Source organism: Chrysochloris asiatica, unplaced genomic scaffold (genome assembly GCF_000296735.1).
Source record: "Chrysochloris asiatica unplaced genomic scaffold, ChrAsi1.0 scaffold00425, whole genome shotgun sequence".
Taxonomy (NCBI): domain Eukaryota; kingdom Metazoa; phylum Chordata; class Mammalia; order Afrosoricida; family Chrysochloridae; genus Chrysochloris; species Chrysochloris asiatica.
In genome coordinates this window covers 306,642-328,837 of record NW_006408943.1, presented here as the reverse complement: position 1 = coordinate 328,837, position 22,196 = coordinate 306,642, and the positions used below count along the sequence as shown (strand labels likewise).

Below are 22,196 nucleotides of genomic sequence, written 5' to 3'. Positions count from 1 at the left end.
AGTTGGGACCTTGTGGGTTTGCCGGTGTTGAGGATTCAGCGTTTTCGAATGTTCTAGAGGCTATCAGGGCTTGGTTGCTGTCTGGAAGCACTTGTCTTCCAGGGGCTGCCCGTTCAGACCTCGCTTTGCCGATTGGTCTTGATCACAAATGATTTTGTGTTTGCACAGTGCTCCAGAACAATCGGCTTCCCTCAGCATTTCTGCTTTCCAGAACTTTAGCTAATTTCTCTAATAGCTAACAAACGCCGTGGTTTGAAAAGCGACATCCTGAATCCCTCCTCGGTCCCCAAGTTGTATGCTTTGGTAGCTCTCATTAAACAGAACACAATTAAGAAATGCCAGGCATGAGACTCTGGGGGGAGGGAGCTCTTCCCACTGACTTAATGAGGTTAACGTCTTCCTTTCAGTTTTCCATGTCACGCTGCTAATTGACGGGAACTCCCCCGAGCCCCCCAATCTACAAGAATAGATTTGCAAACTGCAAGTCCAGAAGCAGAGAGGGCATGTAGTGGTCATACCATCCACAAAGGCTTTGGGGAGCAGGCTGCTTGGTGTTGAGACTGGGGGAGCAAGGGGAAGCAGGCAGTGACAAAGAGCAGGCTGAGAGCCCTGCTTTAGGAGATGTGAGAATTCTGCACCTTCCAGCTCCAGACGAAGGTAACCAAGCAGGTGCCCTAGCGATGGGCAGCCTTGTTCTCCCTAGCAGGGTTTTACAGGGGCCTTGCATTCATGGTCCCCACCTGCAGAGTAAATGCAGAACAAACCCCCAGGAAGGATGGGCAGCTGTGTTGGGAGCTAAGTTCTGCCTTCACCCAGGAGAAGATCCCGGCCATACTAGGGACCCTGAGGAGTCCCCGTCTGCCCTACGTGCCTACCGCCCCACCCCTCTCAGTCAGGTCTCCTTAAAGCACCTCATGAGGGTGAGCATATCCTATGGTCACCAGAAGGGAAGAAGCCCCTTCCCTGCTTCTTCATCCCTCCTCTAGACCAGATGTGTGCCTGTGACAGGAGACCCAAGGTCACTCACATGCAGGTGGCCTGGCCCACAGGGCTACTCCCAGGTCTGAGAGATGTGCACTAAGAGAAGATTGGAATCGGGAGAACTCTAGCCCCACAGAGAGGAATGCCCTTCCAGCCCTGGCTACGGTGGCCAGGAAGTCAGCCAGGATCCATTCTTGCTGCATCCTCTTTCCTCCCAGATCCCCAGACCTTGCCCATAGCCCACCTCACTAGGACCATGTCCTCATTCCTGGTACCTCTGTCTTGTCCTGTGAGGTGTTTCTGGTGAAATTTGGTGCTCGTGCCCCCATGCCACCTCCACAAAGCGTGTGCCCGCCCTGTCTTTCCCTGTTTCTCACTGCAGTGCCCCCTCCACCCACACAGCTCTGTCTGGTCATGTACCGAGCCCCTGCCCCACTGCCCAGCAGCCCATCCTGTCTCAATGTTATGCTCTCTCTCTCTCTCTCTTTCTCTCTCTCTCTCTCATACACAGAGCTCTATTTGGTCATGTACCGAGCCCCCGCCCCACTGCCCAGTAGCCCATCCCTGTCTCACTGCAGTGCCCCCCGCCCCCCGCCCCCCACACACAGCTCTGTATGGTCATATACCGAGCCCTCACCCCACTGCTTTTTTCCCACAGCCTCTCCACTGCCTGGACCATCAACCTCTGTTCATCCTCACTTCACAGATGCACAGATTGAGGCAGGGGCAGCCAGGGCACCTGCCAGGGTCACATTGTGAGTGGGCGACAGGCTGCCCCTGCCCAGACCCCAGCCCTAGGTTGCTAGCTGCCCTTGGGGCCATGATATGTGTCTAGAGCCCACCGGGCTAGTTCTATGGGAAACGCCTTGTGAGCTACTGGCTATCGATCCAGCTGGGCCTGAGTGGAAGGTTGTACCAGGTAGGTTCTGCCTTTTAGGAAGGACCACAGCTGCATCGGTCACTGGCCTGTCCATGGGCCTCCATCCACCCCACCATGCTGGCTAGAATGTGGCCCACCAACTCCTGAGCAGTGACTGTGATTTGTGTGTAGGGGCCAAGCTAGCCAACAGATAGGGAGGGGGAGTTGTTCCTCCATTTCCTAAAGTACCTCCGACCCCTCTACCACCTGGAAGTGGGGTCTCATGCAGGATTACCCCCCCTACTTCAGTGCCTTTGAGACTTCAGCCCAAACCCTGGAGGAGACCAGAGGTTCTGGACCCTGCAGAGCCCACTTGGACAAATCCAGGACTGGGAGCCCTAGGGAGAAGATAGACCCAAAAACAGCAGGTGTATCAAGGAACCAGCCCAGGGCCACCCCTGGTGGCCTCTGGAAACCCACCCCTTTGCTGTTTGCTCTTGGGCAGGAGTCCCAATTCCGGCGGTCCTGACCTTTGGGACAATTGATGCAGCAGGTGGGGCAGTTAGAGACATCTCTAGCACATTAGATGATGATAGGGACTGTGGAGAAAGACTGCAGCAGGTGGAGATGTGAGGTGTCCGGTGAGGTAGAGTCTGGGGGAAATGTGTGACAGTCCTGGGCACCCAGTATCTCATATCCTGGCATACCAAGGTGCTGGCACTACGCAGCCCTGAGCTAGGGTGGCTAGTCCAGGGCCTACATGGAGCCATGTAGGGGTCCTCAGGATGTGTCCTCCATCACTGATTGCCCCCAGCTCTTCACTGAGCTGTGAGCTGGGACAGGGTGTGGAGGACAGTCCCTGCTCCCAGGCTGTAAGAGATTTGCACACATATCATTGCCCAGAAACCTCTTTGGATCATGAGGGGACAATGAGGCTCCAGAGGGGGCCCTCCTCCCAAGGTATACACCTGGACAGAACAGTGGTCAGTACCCATTCTAGAGGGACCCAGGTTCACAGGGCTCGTCACCACCCCTGTAGAACAGAGCAGATCGGAGCTGAACCCAGAGGAACTCCCAGGTAACCACACCCACCTCCTTCAAGCTGGAGTTCCAATGGGAGCCGCTTCAGCTGCCCCAGAGCAGGACAGTCCACAGACCCCTCACAGAGACATTTGAGTGATTCTTGAGCTTGTCGTTGTCTCTTAGGGCGGTGGGGTGGGGTGGATGGGGCTGGTTCCCTCCAGCTCCCGGAGCTGGGTTCCAGAACCCCACTGTAGCTGGCTCTGTGAAAACAGTGGCTTCATGTCTGTCCCCTCCCTGCTCCCAGACAGTGCGGGGACAGTCATGTCTCTGTAATCTAGCATTGGCGAGGTGTGGGGATGCTAAAGGGCCCTGGATGGTAGCTAATGGACTACGGGGGTGCTAATGGACCCGGTATTTGATGGAAGTTGCATGTAGCTGATTCGCTCATTATTATAAGCATTAGCACAAATGTTGGGAGTATTCTAAGGGGCCCTGATGGCACAGTGGGTGGGTTAAGTGTCAGACTAGTAGCCCAAAAGGTCAGCAGTTCTCACTCACCAGCCACACTTTGGGAGGAAAATGAGACTCTGCTTCCATGAAGATTTCCAGTCTTGAAACCCTAAGGAGATGTTTTACTATCTTCTCTGTGTAGGTAAGCACAGGACCGCAAGGTCAGTTTAAACCACAAGGTCGGCAGTTCAAACTTACTAGTCGCTCCTCGGAAACCATTTACAGGGTTGCTATGAATCGGTATCAACTCCATGGCACTTAACAGCAACAACTCAGTCCTATGAAGTCGTGGTGTGGCATTATAGGATGAGCACTGAACTGCTCCTGAGCAACCCTGTACAGGGTCGCTATGAGTCAGGCCCGACTCGACGGCACTTGATGATGACTGTCCTGTAGGGTCGTTATGAGTTAGAATCCACTCAATGGCAGTGGGTTAGTTAGTTTTATACACTTCCCTCTTGCCTTTTTCTTTTATTTTTTTTCACTACCATCTCTTCACACTCTATGCATATCAGTCCACATGGAGACAGCCAGTTTCCCTGTTGATGACCTTTTATGTGGCTAATAGTTTTGTGTTTAGTTGTCATGTAAGATGTTTACTTGCCAACGGCTCTTGAGATTTAAGCTTTGAAATGTCCCCGTCCCATGCTCACCTCCAGCCCCGAGTCCCACAAATAAACGCATTCTGCTCCATCTTTGTATTGTAACGATTCCCAGACTGGAGAACACTTAGTTATCACCAAGCGTGCAGCCTGAAGAGTTCTACCGGAAGCATTGGTGTGGTGGTGTGGATGGCGTTTTCCATTCAGGGTTTATAAACAAGGGGCCTCCTGGGGTGGGGCCCACCTGGTATGTGGGGGTGACATGCCCTTCAGGCATCATCACACTGGAGTTTGCTTCAGCCAGGGGTGTGGTCCCTGCCTCTCTGCGTCTTAAGCTGTTTCCCCAGGGAATGCCTGGGTTTGTGCTGGGAATCCTCTCAAGAGGGCACTGGGATACTGTGTCCCAGTTACCAGGGACAGCAGCGTCAGCCTTCAGCATTTTGGGGCACAGGCTCTCTGCATGCTCCCCCCTGCTCACTTGGAACACTTTGGAGTTCGGCTTTCCCACCTGGAATGCAGCTTCGCCTGTGCTTGTTTTCTATGTGCGGGGGCAGAGAAGGGTGGGTTGGCCAGAGTTCTTGAGGACCCGAGAATTTTACTGCCAAGAGGAGCCAGGCCCCATCCCCAGGCCACTTCAGCTAGAGGAGGATTGACTACAGCTCCCTGCCCAGAACAGCAGCCCAGCCTCTAACCCACCGCCACTCGGCGTTTCCCGTCTGGACAGCGGCGTCCACCATGTTGTCCATGACATTCAGCGAGAGCCTGAGGAGCGTGAACAGCAGGTGCTACTCCGACTGGGCCCTGCACCCTGTCCGCCAGACGGACACACTGGAGCTGCAACGCTTGCGAGAGGTGCGCGCTGCCGCCCAGGCCAGGAACATGGAGAGCTTCCTCCGCATGCATGGGCTCTCCCTGGACAGCTGCACCGCCCGGCGCACGGGCATGAAGTATCGGTAAGGGCTGGGTGAAGGGCTGTGGTGGGACGTACACTGTCCGTCAGAGGAGGCCTGGCGGCAGGAGCTGCAGGAACAAGGGATGGATGCAGCCTAGTAAATGTTCCTCCTTTGTCCTGTCTATTCAGGTAAATGTTTCTGTTTAAAATGTCCCAACCATAAAAACGTGTATGTGGTGGTAATCTACCATGGAGTCGATTCCAACTCATAGCGACCCTGCATAGGATTTCAGAGGCTGTAAATCTTTACAGGAACAAAAAGCCTCTTGTTTCTCCCACAGAACGTCTGGTAGTTTCAAACTGCTGACCTTGAGGTTAGCAGTCCACCTTGTAACTAGTAGGCTACCAGATGTTGTTGTGAAGTGCCATCGAGTTGGTTCCAACCCATAGCAGCCCTGTATAGGGTTTCTGAGGAGCAGCTGGTAAGCTTGAACTGCCGACTTTGCAGTTTAAATGGCTTTGCAGCCTGGCACATTAACCCACAATGCCACACCAGGACTACTGAGCTCCCCATAAAAGTGTATAAAAGAAGGAAATTAAAGTCTACCATAGTCTGGTTGTCCAAAGATACACACTGTTAAGAGCTTGGTCTATTCTTATGAGGGGGGGAAAAGTGGCTTCTGGGAGAAACAGTGGTTTTTTGCTTTTAATGACGGGGCAAAGGCTCTCTGGGTGGCACAAACAGTCTGCGTTCAACTACTAACCTGAAGATTAGAGGTTCAAACCCACCCTGTGGTGCTGCAGAAGAAAGGCCTGGCAATGTGCTACCAAAATCACAGCCCCCCCAGACAAACCCTGTGGAGCAGTTCTACTCTGTAGAACATAGGTTGCCATGAGTCAGAATGGACTCAACAGCAACAGGCTCTGATTTGGTTTAACAGGCATAAACGTACTGCTTAATTGGTCTCTTGTAACTTCATTAGGACAAATTCATTATTAGGGGTTAATTAAATATGAAGTAGTGAAAATACATCAATTGATCATCACTAATGGCAAATCCATTCTGGTAACAGACACGAAGTCAGATCCTAGGGGCAAAGATGTGCCCTCCCCTTTTGTTGTTGTTAAGTGCCTTCAAGTCAATTCTGACTCATAGCGATTCTGTGTACAACAGAACAAAACACTGACCAGTCCTTGCTATGTTTACACCCACTACTGCAGACAATGGGTCAGTCCATCTCACTGGGGGTCTTCCTCTTTTTGTACTGTCCCTCTAGTTTACCAAGCATGATGTTCTTCTCCAGGGACTCATCCCTTCTGATAACATGTCCAAAGTACATGAGACAAGGTCTGCACATCATCCCTTCTAAGGAGCATAAGGTGACCATTGGTTACAGTAAACTGTAAATAGCTGTGAATAAATGTGCCACTTGGCTGCTGAATGACAGACGTAAAGGTCTTACTTTTCTCAGAACCTCAGAAGGACATTCTGTTTAGCTCGCTGGTCTCTGAAATCAGCACCTAGGACAGCACTCCAGAGGGCCTACTTTCTCTTCTGAAAGCCTCAGTAAGTGAGTGACAAAAGCATGCTAAGGCTGGCACTTCCTTTATAAATCCCTGTAGATTACAAATATGCCGTTTTCCCGCCTAAGCATGCCAAGGGGACTCTCTTTCCCAGTCTTTGCATAATTTGCCAGATTTCACAAATAAAAATACGGGACACTCAGTTAAACTTGACTTTCAGTGGCACTTGGAGTCCTGGTGTGGCACTGTAGGATCAGCACTGGACTGTTAACCACAAGATCGGTGGTCAAGCCCACCAGCCTCTCCTTAGAAACCCTACACAGGATGGCTGTGAGTTGGAACCGACTCAATAGCACTTAATAATAACATTGGGAACATCTTGTTGTTGTTGTTGTTGTTAGTTGCCAATGAGTTGATCCCAACGCATAGTGACCCAGTATATGCAGAGTAGAACTGCTCTATAGGGTTTTTAAGGCTGTTAAATCACCAAGCCTGTTTTTCAAGGCTCCTCTGGGTGGGTTCGACCTGCCAACCTTTTGGCTAGTAGTGGTGTGCTGAACTGTTGACACCACCCAGAGCCTCCTGTTTGGAGCATACTTATACTTAAAAGGAGCCCCTTCATGGGAGAAAGATGACACTGTCTCCTCCCGTGAAGATTTACAGCCTCAGAAACCCTATGGAGAAGTTCTGTGTTGTCCAGTAGGGTCGATATGACTCAGAATCGACTCAACGGTAGTGGGTATACTTAAAGTTATTTGTTCTTGATCTGAAATTCAAATTTAACTTGGCATCCTGTACTTTATCTGTCAGCCCTAAATCTTTAGCTACCATCTCACGGACCCTATGGGTTATTTAACTCTTCTCTAGAGCCTGGAGTCCCTGGGTGTTATAAAGGCGTGAACATACTCGGCCACTTATCAAAAGGTTAGAGGTTCAAGTCTATTCATAGGTGCCTTGGAAAAAGGGCCTGACTGTCTGCTTTTGAAAAATCAGCTACTGAAAATCCTGTGGAGCACAGCTCTACTCTAACAGCAGGAATCAGAATCAATTTGACGGCAAAGCGTCTGGGTTACTATGGGAGTAGCACAGAGGCCAGTCTAATCACTTTGACACTTTCTCCTGTGGACAGTCTGTTTGGGCCTTCAACCCACTGTTTGAGCACATGGTTATAGTTTAAAGAAACAAAGCACTTCCACCTTAAATCCATCCGAAGGCAGGACTCTTACAGCTTTACAGTCTACATCTAACCTTCAGGGAAGGAAGGGCACAGGGTCAGTCTGTTTGACCACAAGCGACTTCTAATTCTGATATAAATGTATCAAGAGAAGGACTGTGCTCTTTTTTCCCTTTTCTTTACTATGTGGGTTTTTTTTTTTTGAAGCTTATCATTGGTACCTTTAATTTATTCAGTAAATATTTACTTTGATTCTGCTAGGGGGCTTGTAGCCTCCTGTACAGATAGGAGTGATGATGGGATGGAGGATGGATGCATCTCTTCCATTCTTAATGCCTAAGGGAAAATATCTATGCTGCCTTCCAAAATGCTGTTAAACCAATGCACGCTGCTGAAATACCGTAGAAACATTTGCTACCTAAGATGAAAGCATCTCGGTCTTTTAGCAGTTGATGGGCCAAAGGTTTTCACACCCGTGAATTCTTCTTTATCTGGTGAATTCCATCTTGCTGCACATGGGGGTTTCGGTTATCTGGAAATGGGGGCTCCGTGACGAACACCACCAGTTATTAAAGATCCCAGATAAACAGCCTCCGTGGTTCACTGTCCTCTGCCAGCAGCTGGGCCAGGACTCAGTTGGTCTTAAATATTAATACAGAAAAGATAATGCCTTCAGATAAATACTGCTCAGTGGGGCCAGGAGACATCGCGGTAGGCCTGGATGTAGAACCGGACTGCAGCAAGGGAAAGTCTTCTTGTTAACTTCCCCTTTCTGTTTTTTTGTTTTTCCACTGCCTTCAATTTTTGCTGTTTTAAACAACAAAAAAGAATTTTAAGATCCAGACATTCCCTGTATTAGCATCAGGAACAGGAGAAGGCGAACTGGAGTCCCTTGGTGGTACAAAGTGTTAATGCACTCAGTTGCTAACCAGAAGGCCGGAAGTTCAAGTCTACCCATAGGTGCCGATGCTACTTCAGAAAAATCAATCATAAAAAATCCCATGGAGCACCGTTCATAGGTCCTACCTACTGCCTCGAGTCAATTCAGACTCATAGCCACCCTCGATAGGGTTTCTGAGACTAAATCTTTACAGGAGCAAACAGCCTCATCTTTCACCTGAGGAATAGCTGGTGGGTTTGAACTGCCAACCTTGTAGTTAGCAGCCCAACACTTAACCTGAAGCGCCAATAGCACAAATGGTTAGCAGTTGGTACTGGGTGGGAAAGGCCTGGAGATCTGCTTCTATAGAGATTGTTGTTGTTGTTAAGTGCTGTGGAGTCGGTTCCGACTCATAGCGACCCTGTACAGGGTTTCCGAGGCTGTAAATCTTTACGGGAGCAGAAAGCCTCATCTTTCTCCCGCGGAACAGCTGGTAGTTTCTAACTGCTGACCTTGTGGTTCGCAGCCCAATTCGTAATCAGTACGCTACCCAAGAAAACCCTCTGGGGGCTGTGTCGCTCTGGCACATGAGGGTCACATGAATAGGAACCAACTCGACAGGGAACTAAGGTCTAGCTCCCCATTTCCATTTCCACTGGCTGTAGTGTTTGGAGGGTCTGGAGAGGTGTTCTCAGACAGGGCAGCAGCTATGTCAGTGAGCAGCCATAGACTGTAACCTGGGCCCCCACCATGCCAGCCAGGCACCAATGGGTCTTTGGATTGGGCATGGCTCTCCCCTGCTTCCCACAGCTCGGGAATGAGCCCACGCCCCAATGAGGCCCTGCAGGACTCTCTCCCCTTCCCTCAGGGTACTCAGCCACACCCGCCTGCCTTCTGTTTCCAACACACTAGCTCATGTTGTCCTCAGGGTCCCTGCATGGAAGGCATGCACCCTGCCTGGAATTCTCTCATACTGGCCTCTTTCCCTTCATTCAGATCTCAGCTCCATCCTCAGGCGGTCTGATGAATCGTTCTCAAACCCATCATCCTGTGCATGGCCTTCCTTAAACCTCCCACCACCTGTTCTTTTGTGTTTGCCTGTCTGCAGCCCCTCAGGTGGTACAACAGTTAAGCACTCAGCTACTAACTGAAAGGTCCAACCCAGTAGGTCCACAGGAGAAAGACCTAGTGATCCGCTCTCCAAAACATTACAGCCAAGAAAACCTTATGGGACAGTTGTGCTCTGTCATGTGGGATCGCTATGGTTCAAAAGTCTGCTCCATGGCACCCAACAACAACATTGCACCCTCTTTGAGAGCAGGGTCTTTGTCCGCAGTACCTAGAACAGTCCCTATAAGTACAGACTGAATGGTGTTGAATGGTCTTATTCTTAATCTACTTTCCAGAAGATTCCCCCATAGAATGTGCCATTTCTGCTGCTTCCAGGACAACAGAAAAACAGGCATGGATGTTACATCTAAGCTTCTCTCTCCCCCGCGGTGGCACATAGGGCTAGCAGGAAGGCCTGGAGTCCGGGGTTAGTGACTAGGGGTCAGGAACTTCCTGGCAGGGCACGATTCTGACTCTAGATCCTGGAACACTCAACAGGAAGTATTTGATTTGTTACCAAACCAATTGCACACAATCCATTTGCTCCATTATCTATAGGAAATCAATTCCAGCTGGGCCAGTTAGGGAAGGCTTCCTGAAAGAGGTGGGATAACACATGTGTGTCTTAAAATACAGGTGGGACGGAGGTTACTGAGAACAGGAGGAAAAGAGCAGAAGTCAGAGAGTGAGCCAGGTGAGGAGATTAAAGGACAGGTGCATCCAATTAGAGAAAGGCACCGGGGCTGAGTCACACCTGGAGCTGGTAAGACCATCACTCATGTGCTTGGAGGCACTCTGGCTCCCCCTGTGATCTTGAACAAGTTACCTGGTTTGGTAGTTAAGATTTTGTGTCAACTTGACAGAGCAGATTCCCAGTGGCTTGGCAATTGAGATGTCGTTATGCCCTATAACGAGATCTAATCAAATGTAATCAATTTGTCACTATGAGCAGCCAATCGATTGAAAGGCAGTTTCCTCTCGGTGTTGCCTACTTCCAGCATATGGGACACTCAGGCGAAGCTTGCTTGTTTTCTGCTGGGTCTGGATCCAGCATCTGGCTTGTCCTCCCATTTCTGGTTCTTTGGACTTGAGCCAGTGACCTGCTCAATCACCTGCTAATCCTGGGAATAGTTAGCAGCCTGCTTGCCTTCTGACCAGTCTGACATCTAACCCCCAGACTTGGAACTGACCACCTTTACAAGTGTGAACCATTTCCTTAATAGGAATCTCTCTTTATAGATATAGAGATGAGCTTCACTGGTTTTGCTTCTCTAGAGCATCCAGCCTAAGACACCTAGCCTCTCTGTGTCTCAGCTTCTTTATCTTGGAAGGGAAGGGAATAACCACTGCCTCAAAGAATCATCCTGGGACCAATAAGGTAATAATGACATAATTTTCTTTGCTTGGTTCCCTGTAAGAAAAGCACAGGTCCTTCTCATCCCTGGAAAAGACACTGGCTCTCCTGGGATTTGTTACAGATTGAATAGTGTGACCACCCCCCCGCCCCCCAAAATAAATATGTGGGATTTCTGGCCCTCCTTGTACCTGAGGATGTGATCCTGTTTGCAAATAGGGATTCTCTTTTGTTACATTAATGAACGCATGCCAGTGTTGAGTGGGTCCTAAACCTAATCATGTGTGAGTTATGAAGCGACCAGGAGAGACACAGATAAGTTATTAGAAGAAAGATGCCATGTGAGGATCATCTGCTAGCCAAAGGACTAAGAAATGCCAGGACCATTGACAAGGAAGGAATCTTTATCCACATAGCTAAGAGCCCAATTTGAACTTTTAGCCTCCAGAACTGTGGGAAATGTCAGGTCTTTAAATCCCCAGGAGCTAGAGACAAACCCATGTGGCTTCCCTTCCATCTCAGAATCTCATTGCTGCAAACAGTTACACCAATATGCAGCTGGAAACCCTGTGTGGACATCAAGAGAATATGGGAGGTGGAAGAGACCTGCTGGTCATCCTACAAAAGACATCCTGCCAAGAACAGGTGGGGGAAGCCAGATGGCCAATGCAGGGCTTCCATGGGCCTGACCAGGTCCTACTGGACTGCTTCTACTGGACAATGGCTACCACACTAGCACATCAGAGGCCACCCCAAGTCAGGAGATAGCCCCGGACCTTGCCTTTCCTAGCTTCCCTGCCTTTAAAATAGACTTAACTTACCTTCCCTCCCCTGGCAAGGATGCTGTGATGAGATAAAGGAGAAAGTGCATAGATCTGTGATGGTCAATTTCATATGTCCTCTTGCCAGGCTGTGGTGCCCTGTTAGGTCAGGTAGGAGTCTGGGTAATTAACATGGACAGTCATTTGACTCTGAGAAAAGGAGATGACCCTCCATAATGTGGGTGGGCCTTATCAAATCAGTTTAAGACCTTCAGAGAAAAAGCTGAGAGTTTCAGGAAAGAAGGTATTCTGTCCAAGACTGTAACACAGGAATTTGGTCCGTTTCCAGTCTGCCAGTCTTCACTTCAGGGAGACCTGGTGGCACTATAGGGTAAGCATTGGGCTGCTAACCACAAGATCGTCAATTCAAAACCACCAGCCACTCCACAGGAGCAAGATGAGGCTGTCTGCTCCCATAAAGATGTGCCGTCATGAGAACCCTCTGTAGGGTTGCTATGCATCAGAATTGACTCGGTGACAGTAAGTCAGTGAGTGAGCCTTCACTTCGGTTCTCAGACTCAAGACTGCAGAGGCAATTCCTGTCTGAGTTTCCAGCCTACCAGTCTGCCCTAGAAATCTTAGTTCTGTGAGCTCAGCCTCTGTCTTATATGTATGTGCATGCATGCCATGCTGTGTATAAAACTACCTGTCAGTTTGTCATACTATGGTGGCTTGAATGTTGCTATGATGCTGGAAACCATAGTGCCAGCATTTCAAATGCCAGCAGAGTCAACCTATGGTGGATAGGTTTCAACAGAGCTTCGAGACTAAGGGAGACTAGGAAGAGAAGCCTGGTGATCCACTTCCAAAATTTAGCCAATAAAAACCTAGTGAGTTACAACAGAACCCTGTTGGACCTGCTTGCTTGGTACATATCATGAGGCGGGAACAGTCACTGGAGAAGGACATCGTGTTTGGTTGAATTAGAAGGCCAGCAAGGACATGGAAGGCCCTTAGTGAGATGGGCTGGCACGTTAGCCACCACAATGGATTCAACCACTCTGACAATTATGAGGGTGGTGCAGGACAGGGCATGATTTCATCCTGTTGTAAGTAAGGTCACCATGAGTCAGCATCAATCAATTCACAGACAGTGCCAGTCAGCCTGTAATCAACTTGTAATCTGAGATCCCAGTACCTAAGAGCAGGAACTGTGCAGGGAAGGTTCAACTCCAACCCTGCATTCAGAGGTACAACCTGGGAGTATTGCATGTCGTCCTGAGCTCTCCACCTACTCTCTGCAGAAGCTGGGGGGTGGGGTGGGGGGCGAGGCTCGGGGGAGTGGGTGATTAGGCGTTATCTACTTTTTTTTAACACCTCTGTCTTTGTGCCCTCAAGGGGCCAGTGGGGCTCATGAGGGTTCAGTGAGTTGTGTGTGGCACATGGTGGGTGGGCACCATGTAAGTGTTGACACTGCCATGCCGTCGTTGTCCGTCTTGTTGCTGTGATTCTACTTTAACAGGAGCTTCTGAAGGTGGAAAGTGTGTATCGTGCTTTGGTCAGAGTTTGGTACAATCGCCTGGTTAATGGCAGCAACTATGGAAGAAAATGTACCGTTAATGTGCTCGGCTGCAAACGGAACCCAGAGGTTCCTCAGAAGACAGGCCTGATGAACTCCTCCTAATGCTCTGGGGCACAGTTGTATTCTGACACCCACGAGTCAGAGTTGACTCGGAGACAAAATGGCCCCATTTGTGGCTGATTCTTCTCTTTACATTGAGATTGTTGAGTGTGGTTGGGTGGTGGGTTCATCATGAGCAGCAGGAAGAAGGGGCAAGGAGGGTGGAGCTGGAATGGAAGAAACCCACAGATGACTGGAATGTGCTGTGTCCTGGGGTGCCCTGCCAGCACCCCAGTGTAGCCATATCTACCGTCTTCCCCATGATTGCAGGAGCTCGGGCATCCAGCTCACAGGTCAAGCCCAGCACAGCTGAGATGTGTGCAGAGGCAGGCCTGCCCCGCCCACCCCCATGACGTCCTGACCCAGCTCCTCCACTCACTGGAAGGACATCTGTGTTCTACATCAAGTCCTCTCCTCCTAGAAGACTTGGCCATGACCATGGCTCTGATACTGTTGTTATTGTGGTCTCTTACTGAGGACCCTCTAAATCCCCCAAATGATGGAAAGTAAGGTCTAGTACATTACCCCCAGCCCCACAGGTCTTCATTCTCACCTACTGTCGATCGCCTCCTCCAGGAAGACCACCTGCTTGCCACCTTTGCTGCCATCCTCTACTCTGTGAAATGGCCCTCGGTCCTTCAGCACCAGCTGCCCTGCCTTGGGAAGAAAGCCCTGCTGGGCCCCTCAATGTGTGGGTGGATGGGGCAGCCTTACTCATCGAAGGAGGAAGGCACGGGCCTCTGCAGTACATGGTACTGTATTCCTGCTCTTCAAGAAGCTTCTGTAGCTTGTTTTCTCAACACTGTCTTTAGAACTCCTTCTCCAGGTCTTAAAATGCTGGAGTCCATTGTTGGAGCTGTTAGTGAATCATCCATTGAGAAAGTCATTGAGGCTTTCTCCATTTCCGCTGACCCTCTGCTTCATGAACACTGATGTCCTTTTGTAGCAACTGGTCTTTTCTGATGTCATCTCCAAAGTAAGCAATCTGAAGTCTTATCATGCTTACTTTCAAAGAACCCTCTGCTTCTATTACTTCTAAGATTGATTTGTTTGTTCTTCCGACAGTTCACGGTAATACAATATTCTTCGCCAACACCGCAATTGGAGTGTATCAGTTATTCATGGTCATGAATATGGCGCAGGGCTGCGTAGCAATTTATTGTTATGCATGGGGTTTGGGGGTTTGTCATGAGTCAGAGCTGATTATACCGAAACTAACAACAACTCCAGACTTCGGGGCGCGACGGACCACATTCTGGGCAAGGAGGGAAGGACCTAGCCCAGCCCAGCTCTCTCCTTCCTCTGTTCCTCCTGTGAACACTGGAGCCACAGCTCTGCTGGGATGAGCCCCAACTCTGAAGGTGGCTGAGCCAGAAGCTTCCGTTCCAGGGATGTTCTGATTAATGACATTCCGTGGACAGAGTGGAGCTTTTAATTGGAAGTGGCTGTGCCTCTCATTAATCACAGCAGGAACCAGCTGCTTGGTTTTAACGACAGTAGATACTGAAGAGGACGGTGAGGGCGGGATGTGTTGTGGATAAAAATCAGGCACCCACATTGGAAACCTCTGGCAGATCCCATTTCAACTGACCCGCACATGGCATAGCTCACCTGGAAGACGAGACTCGTCAAGTGGTGCTTAGTTGTGGCAAGTTCAGGTGGAGATTTTACACTTTCAGGTTTCCACTCTTGCCTAATTCTTGTGACCTCTAAGAATATGAGGAGTCAGGACCACTGTTTGGGGCAAATGGAAAGTTCCAGACTCTGGCAAGCCTTTAAAAACCACAGGAGCTCCTGTCTACCCATTTAGCTAGACAGTTCTCTACTGGATACAGCCTATGTTTTTCCTGGATCCCGCAGGAGAGTTCAGGCTTCAAATATCAGTTCCCATCAGCCCAAAACATCCTTAAAATGCCTTGGCAATGCTTCCTTTCAAATGCCCCGGATGCCCTCTAAGGCTGCCCGGTGCCCAGGATCTGGATATCCTCCCTCTGAGTTGTGTTAGGAAAGGACACCCTCAGTAGCTGGATTGAATGAATGGTTCTTTCCCCCAATCACATCTCTGCCCTCCCCTCAGCAGTGAATCTGACTAAAAAGGAAGGTGGAGATGGTGGGGATGGGATGGAGTGGGATGGGGGCTATGTCTCCTCTGACTGGAAGGAAAACATTGGGAATCTTTCAGTGAATCACCTGAAAGATGCCAGCTTCAGTGAGCACCTCCACTGTGCTCCCAGTTGTCACAGGGGGCAGGGAGCCCATGGTAGGACGGCCAAGGGCATTGCTGTCAAGCCCTAGCCTAGTAGGAGATGGACAGTCCACAACAGCAGAACTGGAGAGCCTCAGAGGGGACTTTTCGGAAAGGAGGGGCAGCTCAGGGACGCCTGGAAGAGAGAGCAGCAGGTGCAGAGGCCCCAAGGCTGGTCCAGGGAGGGGAGTTCTAGGAGCACAGAGGGAAGTATAGGATGGGAAGAATCAGATTTCAGCCCCCTCAGTGCTGGAAGGCATGGCAGTACTAGGACATGGAGATTGTGGGTGTGTGTTGGGGGGATTGTAATTCAGGATTCCCTAAATGCAGCTTGGCCCAGCCTTGACTCTTCCCTCTGACATTCCCAGGGATAATTGAGGCATAGAGGTCAGTGACAGATAAGACTGAGGAGCTGTCCTCCCATTCCTGAAGGCCAAGCCCACTCATCACTGTCCCAGAGGTCAGTGGGAGGCCCACCACGGAAGTGTGATCCTGGGGAGGTAAAAGGTAGGCGTGGTGTTAGCAGTGTCTTTGGCTGGTTCATCTTGGGTGTGTGGCCCTTCATTTGCTCTTCCATAGATTGGGCAGGAGACGGCAGTGCTGCCTGGGTGACAATCCGCATGGAAACAACCATCTAGGTGTCCCAAAAATGAGTTCCCAATGACCCTACCCACTAAGGTGCTGACCAGTGAGCCCCTGGAATTCCTTCATTCAGAAATACTGGTCACAGATTTCACTCCCATTAGGAGCCCTGCTGTGGCGTTGTAGGATAAGCACTGGAATACTAACCACAAGGTTGGCAGATCAAGCCCACTAGCCATTCCATGGGAGAAACTAATCTCTCTCCTGTAAAGTTGCACAGTCTCAGAAACCCTATAATATACCGGGCCACTGTGAACCGGAACTGACTCGAGTTGAGCTAGGGAGAATGGCTAAAATGAAAGAAAATAAGAAAATAAATGGTGAGGAGGTAAGGAAGATGGAACCCTCACCCACTGCTGGTGGGGATGCAAAATTGTACCGCCATTGTGGGAAACAGTGCGGCAGTTAGTGCCTCATAAAGCTAAAAATAGAACTACCAGCTGACCCAGCAATTCCACTGCTAAGTATATGCCCAAAAGGCTTGAAAGCAGAGACGTGTACACCGATGTTCATTGTAGCACTATTCACAATAGGCAGAAGGTGAAAGTAACCCAACTGCCCATCAACAGATGAATTGATAAACTCAGCCAGAAGGAGAGCTAGCATCTTGATACATGCTTCGATACAAATGGAGCTGTAAGACATTATGCTGAGAGGAATTAGTCAATGGCAAAAGAACAAGTATAGAAAGACAGATGTATAGAGACCAAAGCTTATTAATGACTATCAGGGCTATCAGAGCAAAGAGGTCAGTTTGAGGACTAAGGTATGCCTGACCCAAGCCATGATATTTTCAGTAACCTCACATGCATGCGAAAGCTGGACCATGAATAAGGAAGACAGTAGAAGAATTTATGCATTTGAGTTGAGATGTTTTGTTGTTATGTGCCATTGAGTCAGTACCGACTCATCGCGACCCCATGTACAACAGAAATGAAACACTTGTTGAGGTGTTGGAGGAGAATATTAAAAGAACCATGGACTGCCAAAAGAACAAACCAATCTGTGCTGGAAGAAGTACAACCAGAGTGCTCCTTGGAAGCCAGAATGATCAAACTTCGTCTCTCATACTTTGGACATATTATCAGGAGGGACCAGTCACTGGAGAAGGATATCATGTTTGGTAAACTGGAGGGTTGGAGAAAAAGAGGAAGACCCACAATGAAATGAATTGGCACTGTGGCAAGAGTAATGGGCTCAGGAATAGCAACGATTGTGAAGTTGGCCCAGGACCAGGCAGTGTTTCATTCTGTTGTGCATAGGATCACTATGAGTCAGAACCGACTGGATGGCACCTACCAACAACAACAATCAGGGGTGGGAAGCAGGGGAAAGGGGGTAGAGCTAACTGATGGAAACATCACATTGATTAAGGGTAGGCTTACACAATGGATTACTGTCATTACTGTCAATGACAATAACATGTACAAATGTCAATGACATGTACACTTCATGGTGTGCCACTACATGCTTGGTCTTAGCTCTAGGGAGCGTATAGTTTCCTATTGCTGCTGTAACAAGTCACCACAATGCAGCACATGTTTACCATCTTCCAGTTCCGTAGGTCAGAAGTCCAGTGCAGGTCTCAATGGTTCTAAATCAGAATGTCAACAGAGCTGTGTTCCTTCTGGAAGCTCTAGGGGACAGTTTGTTGCCTTGACTTTTCTAGCGTCCAGGGACCGCTCATGACCTTCCTTCCACTCTCTGACTCTGGCCCTCCTACCTCCTTCTTCCCCATTTAAGGATGCTGTGCTTACGGTGGGTCCACCCAGATAATCCAGCATAGTCTTCCCATCCCAAGGACAACTGATTAGCAGCCTTAACTCCCCTTGATGGTGCAATGATTAAGAACTCAGCTACTAACCACAAGGTCGTTCGTCTAAACTTACCAGCTGCTGTATAGGAGAAAGATGTGGCCGTCTGCTTCCATAGAGACTGCAGCCCTGAAAACCCTAGATGGGCCACTTCTCTACAGGGGCCAACTCAATAGCAAGGGGTTGGGTTTGGGTTTTAGTTTTGTCATGAACGGCCGGGGGATCAGGACATGGACATTTGGGGACTGTTATTCTACAGTGATAGTAAGCCAGTCCCCTTCTGCCATCATGAAGGTCATTTTCTGGAGGTGGTTGTTGTTAAGTGCCATCGAGTCAGTTCTGATACATAGTGACCCTGTATAGGGTTTTCCAAGGAGTGGCTGGTGAGCTTGAACCGCCGACCTTGCAGCTCAGATGGCTTTGCAGTCTGGCGCATTAACCCACAATGCTACAATGAAACTTGTTGCTGTTAGGTGGATTTTGACTCTTGGCAACCCTATGTGCATCAGAGTACGTACACCTGTGTTCCCTAGGGTTTTCAAAAGCTGGTTTTTCCAAACTAGGTTGCCAGGCCTTTCTTTCAAGGTGCTTCTGGGTGGACTCAAACCTCCAACCTTTCTGTTAGCAGCTGAGCACGCTAACCGTTTGTACCACCCTAGGGTCCCTGGAGGACAGGCAGGTAATACATATGTACATGGATGGTACATGGATTGTACAGGCAGGTAATACACATGTATTACCTGAGTATTGCTGAGAAAAATAAGGCGAGGGGAGGAAGTGTGCAAGGACTAGGGCTCTCACAGAAGACCTGCCCGGCAAAGGTTGAGCTGAGCAGATGTCTGGGCTAGGGTGTTTTGTCCCTGGGTAGAAGTGAGGAGGTGTGGCCCAGGATGGCAGGGAGGCTGGGAAAACAGCAGTAGAGGCACTGGAGCCGACAGGCCAAGCCCCCAGGGTGCACCCTGGGACTGGGCTTTACCTCTGTGCACAATGAGCCGCCTCAAAGAATCCTTTATCTTCCCTTATTACCAAGGCTCAGGGTGGGCAGCCGGACTGACATGCTGACCCCACACTGTAGTCCAGAAACATCTCTCTTCCTGCAGGATGCTTCCGGTTTGTGGGGGTTGGGGAGCACAGGTCCGGCTGCCTGTCAATGAGGTTTCACGGTGACCCCTCTGAAGGACTGTCAGCCAAGAGGCCACATGTTCTGAGGAGGGTCTGGAGGCTGCGACTCACAGGTAGATAGTCGATTGTGGCGGGGTCAAGGGGAGAAGCTGGGAACTGGGCCGCTGCAACAGTCACCAGAAAAGAGATGAAGATGGTACAAGGACCAGACTTTACACCGATTATTAACATGGCGCCAACAGCATTTGTCTTACCCTACAGATTGGGTAAAGAGAGGTGGGGTCACCACCTAACAGAATGAGGAAATCATTGGAACATATCATTAATATCCCATACAAGCAAAATTTTGCTAAAGGTAATTCAAAAGCAGCTGCCAGAGGTTCAAGTTGGATTCAGAAGAGGACGTGGAACAAGAGATACCACTCTGACGTCAGATGGATCTTGGCTGAAAGCAGAGAATACCAGAAAGCTGTTTGTCTATGCTTTATTGACTATGCAAAGGCTTGCAATTGTATGGCTCATGACAAACTATGGACAACATTGCAGAAAATGAGTATTCTGGAACACTTCATTGTGCTCATGAAGAACCTATACATAGACCAAGAAGTTGTTCAAACAGAGCAAGGGAACGCTGAATGGTTTAAAATTAGGAAAGTTGTGTGCCAGGGTTTTATTCATTCACCAAAATTATTCGTTCTGTATGCTGAGCAAATAATCCAGGAAACTGGATTATATGAAGAAAAACATGGCATCAGGATTGAGGAAAACTCATTAACAGCCAGCGATATGCAGATGATACAACTTTGCTTGCTGAAATCAAGGACAACTTAAAATACTGAGGAAGATCAAAGTCCAGAGTCTTTGGTATGGGTTGTACCTCAATGTAAAGAAAACAAAAATCGTCACCACTGGACCAATAAATAACATCACAAAAAATGGAGAAAAGATTAAAGTTGTAAAAGACTTCTTTTTGCTGAGATCAACCATCAACACTCACGGAAGCAGCAGTCAAGAAATCAAACAACGCATTGCATTAGGCAAATCTTCTGCACAAGACCTCTTTAAAGTGTTGAAGAGCAAAGATGTCAGTTTGAGGACTAAGGTGCACCTAATCCAAGCCATGGTTGAACAGTGAATAAGGAAGACCATAGACGATTTGAAGTATTTGAGTTATGGTGTTGGAAGAGAATATTAAAAGTACCATGGACTGCCAAAAAAAAACAAACCAGTCTGTGTTGAAAGAAGTACAGCCAGAATGCTCTCTGGAAGCCAGGATGGCCAGACTTTGTCTCTCATACTTCAGACACAGTGTCAGGAGGGACCAGTCCTTGGAGAAGAACATCATGTTTAGTAAAGTAGAGGGTTGGAGAAAAAGTGGAAGACCCCCGCTAATATAGATTGGCACAGTGGTGGCAGTGATGGGTTCATGCATAGCAACAATTGTGAGGTTGGCACATGACCGGGCAGTGTTTCATTCTGTTGTGCGTACGGTCACTATGAATGGCACCTAACAGCAACAACAGCAGAGAAAAGTCAGGCAGGGACACCCGTCTCTGCCCTGAGCAGCTGAGAGGATGGCTTCCTCGTGGGGAAGACACTGGGACCAACCAGCTGTAAGTCAGGCTCTCTGTATGTGTACTGAACTTTAGAAATTTGAGGTGCAGATCAGGATTCCAGCCAGGGAGGTTAGGAGATATCAGGAAGGGATCCAGGCTGGCAGACACTCAGGAGGGTGGAGCAATCCTCAGCATAAGTCCAGCCTTAAAGGAATGCTACAGCGAGGTCACCAGGAAGAGAGCTGGACCAACTCAAGGAGCAGGCCAGCCTGGATGCTAGGATTTCCTTATCCTTTGTTCACATTAGCAGGATGGGGTTACTCCTTTGGTCTAGGGTGGGGCAGATGCCACCACAATAGTGCACTCTCCCCAGATCAGAAAGCCTGAGCAACTACGACAAAGAAGGTTATTGATTACCCGGCACTTTATGGGGCGTAAGCTTCAGCCACCTCAGTTTTGTTCTTAAGACCTCCAACTGATTGGGTAAGGCCTACTCATATTCTCAAGTGTCATTTCCTTTACTTAGAGTCAGATGGTTATAGATGTAAACTGCAAAACACCTTCCTAGCAACACAAAGACTCATGTTTGGCCAGACACTGGGCACCACAGCCTGGCTCAATGGACCATGAAATTCACCATCATCAGTGGACATCTGTCCAGAGGCTATTTATGTCCCTCAGTATAATCAGAGACATTATTATACTTGGGTCAGGACTTTGCGAGGGTGATGAGCACCCAGGTGCAATCTCTCGGTTGCGCCTCCCCAGTTCAAATGTCCAGGCACAATCTCTTAAGTTGTTGCCCCTGCCCTCTGCCCCCTGCCCCACCTGATTTTAAGATTCGTTGATATTAATAGTGACCACCTCAGTCAGTTACCTTTTATATTTGTGGGGCCTCGGAATGTCATTCTGCGCCTTATCTGGTGGCCCCTTGGACTTGCGTTCTCCTCTGTGTCCCCTCCCACTACGCCTCTGTCCTTGGATTGATCATTTAGCCAGTATCTAGGAAAGCCTGCAGTGTGCAAAGCATTGTGCTGGAGGGGCAGGGGGGATGGGGAGGAGACACAAAGACAAGCACCAAGACATGTTTCCTAAGCCCTGGTATTGCTGGGGAGACAGTGACACTGGAGGAAGGAGAAGTGACTACACTTGGAGAACTGCCTCCACACTGCCTGTGGTATCTGAGCTGATGTCAGAAGGTGAACAGACAATCAAAGGCCGAGGAACAGCACTCCACCAAGGGACAGCAGCAGCAAAGGCCCAGGGGCTTTTCAGAAGTAACATTTTTTTTTAAGATTTATTGAGATACAATTCACATACAGACAATGTACCCACTTAAAAAGCACAGTTTTATGGTTTGGGGTTTATTCACCAACCATTTCAAGAGGTACCATATGAACAAGAGCCAATGATACTCAGGGAGGAAGTCCAAAGTGCATTGAAAGAATTGGCAAAGAACAAGGCAC

General features: G+C 49.1%; 1 protein-coding gene across 3 annotated transcripts in view; it reads left to right on the top strand.

Annotated features, from left to right (window-relative positions):
* KCNAB2 (potassium voltage-gated channel, shaker-related subfamily, beta member 2) overlaps nucleotides 1–22,196 on the top strand; it is a 73,958-nt gene that overhangs the window by 6,556 nt on the left and 45,206 nt on the right. The window contains exon 1 of one of the 3 annotated variants that reach the window (XM_006876913.1): nucleotides 4,711–4,928. The exons of the other annotated variants lie outside the window; for them this stretch is intronic. Within the exon in view, the coding sequence (XP_006876975.1) occupies nucleotides 4,711–4,928 (218 nt within the window). Of the gene's footprint in view, nucleotides 1–4,710; nucleotides 4,929–22,196 lie in introns of those variants that run through there. 3 annotated transcript variants of the gene reach the window in all.